Consider the following 11543-nt stretch of genomic DNA (forward strand, 5'->3'; position numbering starts at 1 on the left):
AAAGCCAGCCCGGGCAGGAGAGACCGTGAGACTCCTATCTCCAATAAACCACCAGAAAACCGGAAGTGGCCCTGTAGCTCAAGTGGTAGAGCGCTTGCCTTGAGCTGAAGAGCTGAGGGACAGCGCCCAGGCCCAGAGTTCAAGCCCCACGACCGACAAAGAAAATAACCTCTTGAGTGCTGGAGATGAAGTGGTCATCCCTTCCCCATTCTAGAGCGCCAGGGTCCTGGAAGAAGGTTGGAGCTGCAATTCCTGCTGTCTCCCTGCAGGAGCTCTCCTGGGCCTGGATTCAAGGGAAGAGATCCAGCCAAAGATTGGCGTTGGGGTATTGACCTTGCTCTTTGTGATGATAATCTTCACACCTTCAGGGGAACTTCAAAAACACCCTCCTCCCCACTCCTCCTCCCTTCCTGTCTCCTTTTCTTTCTCTGGTGAATTGTAACTCTTCTGTGTCTGGTCCTGGGAAGGACAAACTTGGCGAAGCCTCTGCTTTATTTATTTATTCTGAAGAGAACACAGCAGCCTTCTGGTCTCCCATCAGCCAGTGCAGCTAGTGAGCACCCAGAGCGTGGGGGTGCCCCAGAGAGGAGCCAGGCCCCCCCAGGAGACCACGTTAGTGACTGCCTGAGAAGCCTTGACATACCGGAGCAGGGCTTCCTGCTCCAGGGTCTTAGCTAGGAGAGAGAGATCCAGTGGATTTTGGCATGTGCCAAAGTAAGTCTTGGTGAGAGAAGAGACTTAAGGAAAAGTTCTGTTACCCATACCCATACCACAGTATTCCTGGCCTTCTGGATAATGTGCTGTCTACTGGAAGGGGAGCTGCAGCTCGCCCCTTCCTTCCCTCTTTTCTTCCTCCCTCCTTCCTCCCTTTCCTCCTTCCCTCCCTCCCTCCTTCCTTCCTTCCTTCCTTCCTGACTTCCGCCACATCCCATCACATGATCTGTTTTTACTGATGTTCTTGTAGCCTACATCTTCTGGGCTTGGGCCTTTGCATGTCTTGTACAAAGGAGGTTCTGGTCCTTGCTTGTGTACCAGCCCTCAGACTTCTTACTTGGACATCATGGCTTACAGTGTGCTGGCTGCTGTGTTAACTATGTCCTCTCATTTCTCATAGAACCCTTTGAGGCAGATACCTGTTGGAAAGATGAGGAAACAGGCCTTCTGAGGAGACGTGATCAGCCTGGGGCCACAGCCAGAGTTCAGGGATGGGCCTGCAGGGCCCCAGGACAAGTGTGCTTGGCCAGTCTTCCAGCCCCTGCCTTGGCTGTTGACACGTTTGGTAGATAGTAAGACCCTCGGGTGGGGTCTGATGCCTCCGCACCTCACCCTAGCACAAGTCGAGCAGAGCACTCCCGATTACTGGCCGATTGCTGAGGGTCCAGGCACCTCAGAGTGATGTAGCCCTTTTTCCATCCATTTTCTGGAGCAGACACAGTGTCAGGGCCCAGCCCGCCCCTCTGGAAGGCCTCCCTCTGCCCATGGCCCTGCTGCCTGGCACCTATGTGGTAGCACACACAGGTCTGTCCCATCTGCCCTTGCTGGCGGTGCCTTGTCCTCATGTCTGTTTCCTTTCTCCAGGGGTGGCTCCTAGAAAGGCCTCCCTGGCGCCTCACCTCATGGTGCAGTTTCCCATTTGAAGTCATTGCTGGTTTTCCTGTGTTGTCTGCTTTGTACTAGGCTGCGTTTGATCTTCTCTGCCTTGCACCCAGCAAAGTCCTTGCAGGTCTCTCTTTCTTTAGCCACATGTATAAATTTGAGAGTAGAGAAACATTTCAGCAAAGGAGACTATAGGGGTGTCTCTGTCAGAGGCCTCGCTGTGTCCCCTCTCCCATTACAAGGTGGGATTCTTGGTCCTACCAGCAGAGAGGCTTGTGGTATCACAGCTTGTCACTAGCTCTTGTCACATTGGGCTGCATGGGTACACAGGCTTGGCCGTGGTACCTGTTCCCAAGATTGCTGCTTTGTTGTTGTTGTTGTTGTTGTTTTGGGGGGGTCCAGTCGTGGGGCCTGAACTCTGGGCCTGGGCGCTGTCCCTCAGCTCAAGGCTAGCACTCTACCACTTGAGCCACAGCGCCACTTCCGGCTTTTTTCTTCTTGCTTATATGGTGCTGAGGAATCGAACTCAGGGCCTCAGGCATGTACTATTTTCTCTGTTATTATTTGTATCTCCTCCACAGAGAAGAATAACTTCCTCATATCTAAAATATTAGATTAATTTGTATTTGATTTCAATTTTACCATTGTATTGCATGGAATATATTATTTAAATTTTCTTTCTTTTGTTCAGCATGGCTTGTGAGTTTTCCATGCTAGGTTCAATAGCCCAAAACTGCTGCTTTGTGGCCATGAGTTGCTCATCAGATTTTTTTTTTCTTTTGTTCGGTCGTGGGGCCTGAACTCTGGGCCTGGGCGCTGTCCCTCAGCTCTTCAGCTCAAGGCTAGCGCTCTACCACTTGAGCCACAGCGCCACTTCTGGCTTTTTCTTTTTGCTTATGTGGTGCTGAGGAATCGAACCCAGGGCCTCAGGCATGCAAGGCAAGCGCTCTACTACTGAGCCACCTTTCCAGCCCAAGACTGCTGCTTTGTGGCCATGAGTTCCCCATCAGATTTTTTTTTTTCTTCTTTTTTGGTCGGTTGTGGGGCCTGAACTCTGGGCCTGGGTGCTGTCCCTCAGCTTTCAGCTCAAGGCTAGCGCTCTACCACTTGAGCCACAACGCCACTTCTGGCTTTTTCTGCTTATGTGGTGCTAAGGAATCGAACCCAGGGCCTTATGCATGCAAGGCAAGCACTCTACCACTGAGCCACCTTCCCAGCCCCCCCTTAGATGTTTTAAAGGGCTTTTTTTTTCTGTCTTGGAAGCTAGTATCTTGCTAAGTATTCCAGACAGGCCTCTAACCTGAGATCTGCTTCATCTTCTGGTTCTTGGGTGAATCCTGTATGCAACACTACATCTGGCTTTCAAAATCATCCTGTACCACAAATATTTAAGTGTGTTGCTATGTTTTTTATTGTTATGTTGAAGTGTCTTACTAAGATACGGAATAAAACTATCAGACCAGCCTTTTGAACCTGGCTGTCAGAGTTTTCTTTGTAATATCTTATACCTGTTGACTTTTTTTCCCCCCCCAGTTGGTCATGGGCTTGAACTCTGGGATTGGTGGCTGTCCCTCAGCTCTTCAGCTCAAGGCGAGCGCTCAACCACTTGAGCCACAGCGCCACTTCTGGTTTTCTAGTGGTTTATTGGAGATAAGAGTCTCACGGACTTTCCTGCCTGGGCTGGCTTTGAACCTCGATCCTCAGATGTCAGCCTCCTGAGCAGCTAGGATTACAGGCGTGAGCCACTGGCCCCCGGCTACCTGTTGACTTTTTGTTTGTTTTGCCAGTCCCAAGGCTTGAACTCAGGGCCTGGGCGCTGTCCCTGTGCTACCATTTGAGCCACAGTGCCACTTCTGGCTTTTTCGGTTTATGTGGTGTTGAAGAATCAAACCTAGGGCTTCATGCATTCTAAGTGAACATTCTACCACTGAGCTACCTTCTCAACCCACCTGCTGACTTTTAACTTAATTATATTTAGCCAAGAGAAAAAAACAGGCTGACTTTTGTGTGTGTATATGCTGGTCCTGAGGCTGGAACTTAGGGCCCTGAGCTTTTATACTCATAGCTAGTGCTCTACCACTTGAGCCACCGTTTCACACTTCTGGGTCTTTTTGGTGCTTAATTTGAGATAACACTCTCAGACTTTTCCTGCCTTGGCTGGCTTTGAATCACAGTCTTCAGATCTCCGTCTCCTGAGTATCTAGGTTTGTGGGAGTGAGCCACTGGGTTCTGGCCCATAGTTGATTTAATAGCCACAGCCTGTTTAGTTGCACCTGCTGTTGGATAGTCTCCCTGCACCCTGCCAGCTCTTACAGAGCCTGTAGCTCCCTGGCTTTGCAGGGTTGACATGAGTCCCCTTTCCTTAGCCTGCACTTGACATTCTTCTTCCGGCTGTTTCCGTGTCAGAAACACAGAGGGTCAGAAATCTTAACATTTGGATTAAGAGGAGTGAGATGTGCTGGTACAGGCTCTGTGGTCAACGCTGCTGCTCTCTAGCATAATTGACTTCATTATCGTTGGGTTGAGTTGTCATGATTTTCAATTATCCCTCTCCATTTGTGAGAATGACCCTCTGCATTTGGCTGTAACTGGTTTATCCTCAGATTGACAGATCTCCAACCTTCATCTATATCTGGATTTATGTCTCTGAAGCAGATATAAATCTGAAGTTCCAGAATTAAGCCTTATCCAGATAGAAATGTCCTTTGCTTTGTAAGAAAGTGTTGATACACTGCCGGGCACTGGTGGCTCACTCCTGTAATCCTAGCTACTCAGGAGGCTAAGATCTGAGGATCCATGTTCAAAGCCAGCCCCAGCAGGAAAGTCTATTAGACTGTGTGTGTGTGTGTGTGTGTGTGTGTGTGTGTTTTGTGGGGCCTGAACTCTGGGCCTGGGCACTGTCCCTCAGCTCTTCAGCTCAAGGCTAGCACTCTACCACTTGAGCCACAGTGTCACTTCTCATTTTTTCTGATTGTGTGGTGCTGAGGAATCGAACCCAGGGCCTCATGCATGCAAGGCAAGCACTCTACCACTGAGCCACCTTCCCAGCCCTGTTAGACTCTTATCTCCAATAAACCACCAGAAAACTCCAATGATTCATCAGAAAACCGGAATTGGCACTGGGGCTCAAGTGGTAGAGCGCTCACCTTGACCTGGAGAGCTGAAGGACAGCACCCAGGCCCAGAGTTCAGGCCCCACGACCGACAAAAATAAAAAGAAAGTGTTGATACACCAACCTCATATGCAGCTTCTCAGGTGGTTTAGAGTGAGTTTGTTTTTGTTTTTGCCAGTCCTGAGGCTTGTACTCAAAGCCTGAGTGGTGTCTTTGAGCCTCTTGTTGCTGAAGGCTGGTTGCTCTACCACTTGAGCCACAGCACCTCTTTCCAGCCTTTTCTGAGTAGTTTATTGGAGACTCATGAGCTTTTCTGCCTGGGCTGGCGTGAACCACAATCCTCAGATCTCAGCCTCCTGAGTAGCTAGGATCACAGACATGAGCCACAAACACCTGGCTTAGAATGGATCTTACAAAACAAATTTCATTTTCTAGTGGTGTAGTGTGGGTGGTGAGCCAGTTTTTCTTCATTAAAATAACTATAACCTTCCAAGTTTTACTTCTGTCAAAAAACCTTAGAGGACTAGAAAGGTGGCAAAGTGTAGTAGAGTGCTTGCCTCCCATGTATGAGGCCGTAGGTTTGATTCCTCAGCACCACATAAACAGAAAAAGCCCTAAGTGGTGCTGTGGCTCAAGTGGTAGACAACTAGCCTTGAGCTGAATAGCTGAGGGACAGCGCCCAGGCCCAGAGTTCAGGCCCCACAACCAAAAAACAAAAAAACATCTTAGCTATCTCAATTACATGGTACCAGTGTTTGATCCCAGGAGGTAGTTACACGCTCACCCGAAGCCCGTGTCAATGGCCTACACCTGTAATCCTAGCTACTCAAGAGGCTGGGATCTGAAGAGGGTAGTTCAAAGCCAGCCTGGGTAAGAAGACTGAGTGTGTAGGTCACTGCTCACGTGGCAGTGGATGAAGCAGGTGGAGCCTGGTTCTGGTCAGCTGATCAGGTAGGAGAAGACACCCGGTGAGAGAGGGGATCCCGCTCGCTGGCGGCTGTGGAGGAGTCCCCAGTTTGGATCTCAGAGCTGCAGGGCTTACACGGGCTAGCCCGGCTAGTGGTGGCAGCGAGCAGGAGCTCCAGAAATGACTGGCCAAGCAGGGTTGGTGGGGAAGGGGGGAGTTGTGCCTTGCTGCAGGCCTGAAGGGAACCTGTGAGAGGGCGGCTCTGCTCACGTTGAAGTGGGTGTGAAGCAGGCCCAGTTGCTGCTTCCTCTGGAGGAGGGCTGGGGCAAACCCGTCATTAGTGCCATCTGATTGGAAATGCACACCGGTAACAGCTGACTTGAGCTGTGGGTTGGGCCAAGACTCCCCAGAGGCAGAGGTTGGGACCCTGAACCTGGTGGCTAGGGTCTGGAATACTAGCACAGGAAGCCAGTAAGCTGGGCCAGGAGAACAGACCCTACAGTATGGCTGGGATGGGACGGGGTACCCTGGCATGAGAGCCAGAGTGAATAGGTAAGGTGTTGAACGGCCAGGAGGCGGCTGGGCCGTGAGCTCTGTGGCTCTGAGGACTGAAGAGGTGCTTCAAGGCTGGTAGAGCAGAGGGTTCGCCTGTGTTCGGTTCTCCGCTGGATGAGACAGTGCTGATGGAGGGTTCAGTGGCACATACACACCCTGTCAGTAAGAAGCCTGCATGCTCTCTAGACCAGCCTTACCTCCCTTCCTTTCCCTTGTCACCAGCACAGGCAGGGCTGGTGGCCCTGTGTGACTTAGCTCAGCTAGATTGCTAGGCAGGGACAGGCTCGGGGTGGGGGTAAGTGGTGGAGCACTTGGCTAGCTTTTTCACATCTGTGTTCTTGACCCTCTATAGAAAGTCAGGTTTTTTTTTTCTCTGTGTGTGTGTGGTCATGAGACTTGAACTCAGGGCCTAGATGCTATACTTGAGCTCTTTGCTCAAGGCTAGCACTACCACTTTGAGTCACAGCTGCACTTCCGGTTTTCTGAGGTTCATTGGAGATAAGAGTCTCACGGACCATCCTGCCTAGGCTGGCTTTAAACCACAATCCTCAGATCTCAGCCTCCTGAATAGCTAGGATTACAGGCCTGCTCCACTGGCACCTGGCTTCGATTTTTCTCTAAAGTATGTTCATGAGTATTTGTGGAGCTAGTGTAACCTTTACTCTGACCTGCTCCCCCCGCCCCCACTTTTTTTGGTGTCAATACTGGGGTTTGAACTCATGGCCTGGATGCTGTCCCTTAGCTTTATCACTCACCGCTCACAGCTGCCACTCTACCACTGCCCTGCATATTTACCACCATCACCGCCGGCATTCCGGAGCACCCTGTACAACGCAGCCAAGGAGCCGGAGCTGTGAGACTTGGTTCAAAACTCCAGTAGCTCCTGTCACTTGGGAAGCATGGAATTCCTGATCTGCTTCTGCCCGCTGTCTTGTCCATGCCTTTAGCTGTACCACGGCCTCCTTCCTACCGTTGCCCCTGCCTCAGGCCCACTCCCCTCGGTCCTCTTGCAATACACCCCTTCCCCTCTCTAGGCCACGTTGCTGCTTCCCGCATTCTCCCATCCAGTGATGCGCCGCAGAGCTCTGTGGGGGCAGACACTGCATCTCTCTCGGCACCAGAGAGGGTCAGATCTATTCCCTTGCGATTAGTGTGCTCAGACCCCCTCTCCACAGTTGTATGCTGCATCCCACTTGCTTCTAGAGCCTGCCCAGAGGGGACTTGGCATGAGGCTGGCAAGCCAGTAGCCAGTCTGGATGCACAGAGTGTGATGCAGGTGCCAGGGAAGTGGGAGAGGCTAGTAAAGTGGCTAGGAGTAGTGTCCGATGCGCAGGCCAAGGAGAAAGTGGCCTCTTGTCTTCCCACAACCCAGGATGCCCAGGCCCTCAACTGAACTTGAGTTCTGTGGCCTGCGGTGCACTGTGCATTCCCGCCTTGCTTTCTGGAGCCTCTTGGCCGGCTGTGCAAACAGATCTGAGGACCGGCCACCCTGCTCCGTGCACTCACCGTCAGCAGAGAAACTGCCCTACACGTGCAAAAGGGGCTGCCGGTGCGCATCTGTCTGCCACATCTGCCTATGCCTCAGATGTGGGCGCTCGGGAGCGCCCAGAAAAGAGCCCTGCTCCAGGGTGCACCGGTGAGCCAGCAGATGGTGGTGGTCGCCTCAGGCGGGACTGAGCCAGACAGCCTGCGGCGCGGGGACACTTGGCAGAGTCGTCCAGGGTGGGCTGCTCTGGTCACATCTTGTCCCGTAGCTCTGTGAACAGCCAAACAGCATGGTGGTGGTGTCGGTGGTGTCAGCACTGTGGCGTGGTCTCAGGTGCCACACCCAGCTGCTTGCTCTGGGCTATGGAGTTTCTTGGAGTTGCCAGTATCTTGAATTTCTCTCCATTTATTTTAGGAGTAAAAGTCCCTCGCAATTTCCGCCTGTTGGAAGAACTCGAAGAAGGCCAGAAGGGAGTAGGAGATGGCACAGTTAGCTGGGGTCTGGAAGATGACGAAGACATGACCCTTACCAGATGGACAGGGATGATAATTGGGCCTCCAAGAGTAAGCGTCGAGCTGCGGCTATAATGTCAATGTCTTACATGCACTGTGCCTCCTTTACCCCGGGCGCTTGTCGCGGGCACGCCCGGGCTATACTCTCTCACATGTGCCTGCTCTGTCTGAGCACTTTCACTGTGTGTATTTGAGCCTCCTCTGATGCTGTTTAAGCCCTCGAATGGTAAGCACCCTGCCCGCGAAGACTCCTACTGTGACATTCCGTGACCATCTGGGCCACGGCCCGAGGTCGCTGTGCCCGTGGTGTAGTTTAGAACAAAGCGAGCGGCTCACCACTGAGCGCCTGGTGCTGGCAGAGCTGCCACCAGGCACCAGGTGAACGCGAGGAGGGAGGCTGCGCCCGTGCTCGCCATCCATCCTTTCAGTGTCCTAACTCACCGCAGCCGAGGCCCGCAGCGTCAGCCTGCTGCCCCAGGCCTCGGTGCCAGCCACCTTTCTTGAGGGCCCGTAGGAAACAGCAGGAAGTGTCATTCGCCTCCTGCGGGTCCTGGCGCTGTTGGGTCACCGCATCCCGTGTGACAGATGAGGAGGCCGTCTCAAATGTGGTCGCCTGCCCATTGTCACGTAGGGAGGACCGTGCTCCAGCCCGCCTCGGCACACTGCCGGCTTTACAAGCAGATAATGATGACGAATGACCCAGAGGCCACAGGAGAGGTTGCTGGGTGAATTCATAGCACGGGAGGCCCTGCCTGGGGGCGCAGGGCTGACTTGGTGTATTCCCTTCCGGCCTCACAGGCTTTGTTCCTTCCTGGGGTTTCGGGTTAGGCTCCAATCCGTCCCTGCACCCTGGGGAGGGCAGGGCACGGTGTGCAGAGTGAGGTCTGGACAGGCGCAGGAGTGTCCTGAGCTCCGCAGCACTCTTCTGTGACGGCGTCAGCTCGTGACCAGTGACTGCCTGTGCCTTTTTTTGGTGGTGCTTACGTAGCTGACTTACTCAGCTGGTGCTCTGCCGCTCGAACCACATCTCCAGCCTGGCATCTTGCTAGCTGATTGGAAGTGAGATTATAGGTGTCAGCTCCAGGCATTTGGCCACTTTTACCTTTTAATGTTTAAGTCAGTTTTGTTGCCGAATAGTTTTGTGTGATGGTCGTGGGGCATTGGTCTTTGGGGTTGTTTTTTGTTTTTGTTTTTTGTTTTTGTTTTTTTCAGTCCTGGGCTTGAACTCTGGGCCTGGGCGCTGTCCCTCAGCTCTTCAGCTCAAGGCGAGCACTTTGCCACTTAAGTCACAGCTCCACTTCCAGTTTTCTGGTGGTTTATTGGAGATAAGCATCTCACAGACTTTGCTGCTTGGGCTGGCTTTGAACCTCGATCCTCAGATCTCAGCCTCCTGAGTAGCTAGGATCATAGGCTTGAGCCACCGGTGCCTGGCCTAGGGGGTTCTGTTTTTGCTCCTTTTTTTCTCTTCCTTCCCTATGAAAACTGGGTTGTTCTGAATCTGTTCAATGCTAACGGCCACCTTCGCGGAGACCACTTCTTTGCTGTCTCTAAAGAACTTCTTCCTAAGATAGCTTCCTTTGGTTTCTTGTGAATGCTTGCACCTCTTCCTCTGGCCCCACCCCTATCTCCGCCCCAGGCTCTGGAAGTGCCTGGGGCTAGGGCAGGTGTGGGGGCAGACTACCAACTCGAGTGTAAGGCCACAGATTGTGTACTTAAAATCCTCTGTCTACCTAAGACTGGTTCGGTTTATCTCTTTACCAGGGAGAGGTCCTGACGAGAAAGCACTTCTCTTATGTCTGGTTTTTTGTGGTTTTTTATTTGTTTTTTAGGTGGGGGGAGATAGTGAGAGATAGTGTTTTTTGTGTGTTGCTGGAAACTGAAATCAAGATCTTGTGCCTGCTAGGCAGGCTTTACCTCTGAGCTGTCATTCCGGCCCACATCTGTTTTGTTTTGAGACAGGGTCTTGATTTGAAGTCCAGGCTAGCCTTGAATTAGTGACCCCTCCAACTACTTTAGCCTCCTGAGTGCTGAGATTACAGGAATGTACCTACCACTATGCTTTCACTTGCTTGGGTGGTACTCTACTACTTGAGTCACACCTCCAATCCCTGATTTTTGCTGATTAATTTGAAGATGGAATGTCTTGCCCTGGTTGGCCTCAAAACCATGTTCTTCCAGATTTCACCCTCCTGAGTAGCTAGGATTAGAGGCACTGCCCCTGAGTTCTTCAGCTCAAGGCAAGTGCTCTACCACTTGAGCCACAGCACCACTTCCAGTTTTCTGCTTGTTTATTGGAAATAAGAGTCTCATGGACTTTCCTACCTGGGCTGGCTTTGAACCATGATCCTCAGTTCTCAGCCTCCTAAATAGCTGGGATTACAGGGTGAATCATCAACGCCTGGCCTATCTTTTTAATAAGAGCTTTATTAAATGTAATCTTTAGGTTCTAGGGTATCTTTTTTTTTTTAATAGTGCTGTATTTGGAACCCAGAGCTTTGTGTTTGCACAGGCCAGGCAAGTGTGCCCTGCTGTTTTGTTGAGAAGGAATCTCCCTAAATTTGGCATGGGCCTCCTGAGCACTGGGATTGCAGTCATGTTCTACTACACCTGACTTAGGATAAACCTTCACCATTGCTAATCCCAGAACATTTCATGACGCCAAGGAGAAACCCAATTGATGTTGCTCCCCAACCCCCTCCAGAGATGGAGCCTCTGATCTGCTTTGGGATCCAAATCTACCTCCTCAGGACTGCATTGAGTGGAAGAGCGGGTGCTGTGTTTGTCCTGCTGCCCTTAATTAGCATAGCTCGCCTTGCAGCATCTCTTTGTGATCAAAGTGTTTCAGTGTAGAAATGCCACGTTGTGTTGGTTTATTAATTATTGGGGGATGTGCACGCACGCGCATGTGTGTGTGTGAGAGAGACAGAGACAGAGACAGAGTGTGTGTTTACATACCAATACCCAACATGAACTCAGGGCCTTGAGCTTTTGCTCAGTTTATTGCTCATGGCTGGCACTCCAGTATAACATTTTGCTGGCTAATTGGAGATAGACTCAACCTTTTCTTCCTAGGCTGTCTTCAAATCACAGGTCTCAGCCTCCTAAGTAGTTAAGTAACTACTTCCAGCATGGTAACTGTTTAACGTTTTTGCTGTTGTTGTTTTGTCAGTCCTGGGGCTTGAACCCTGAGTTAAGTGCCTGGCCTGGGCACTGCCCCTGAGCTGCTTTTGTTCAAGGCTAGCACTCTACCACTTGAGCCACAGCGCCACTTGCTGCTTTTTCTGTGTATGTGGTGCTGAGGAATCAAACTCAGGGCTTCAGGCATGCTAGGCAGGCGCTCTGCCACTGAGCCACATTCCCAGCCCTTTTTTTTTT

At 51.5% G+C, this 11543-nt stretch overlaps 1 protein-coding gene across 1 annotated transcript in view; it reads left to right on the forward strand.

Annotated features, from left to right (window-relative positions):
* The first annotated feature begins 7510 nt into the window (after positions 1 to 7510).
* Ube2v1 (ubiquitin-conjugating enzyme E2 variant 1) overlaps positions 7511 to 11543 on the forward strand; it is an 8152-nt gene continuing 4119 nt past the window's right edge. Inside the window, exons 1-2 of the mRNA XM_013024342.1 lie at positions 7511 to 7806; positions 8071 to 8219. Of these exons, the coding sequence (XP_012879796.1) occupies positions 8175 to 8219 (45 nt within the window). The 5' untranslated portion in view covers positions 7511 to 7806; positions 8071 to 8174. The remainder of the gene's footprint in view (positions 7807 to 8070; positions 8220 to 11543) is intronic.

Source organism: Dipodomys ordii, unplaced genomic scaffold (assembly GCF_000151885.1).
Source record: "Dipodomys ordii isolate 6190 unplaced genomic scaffold, Dord_2.0 Scaffold75, whole genome shotgun sequence".
Classification (NCBI taxonomy): Eukaryota; Metazoa; Chordata; class Mammalia; order Rodentia; family Heteromyidae; genus Dipodomys; species Dipodomys ordii.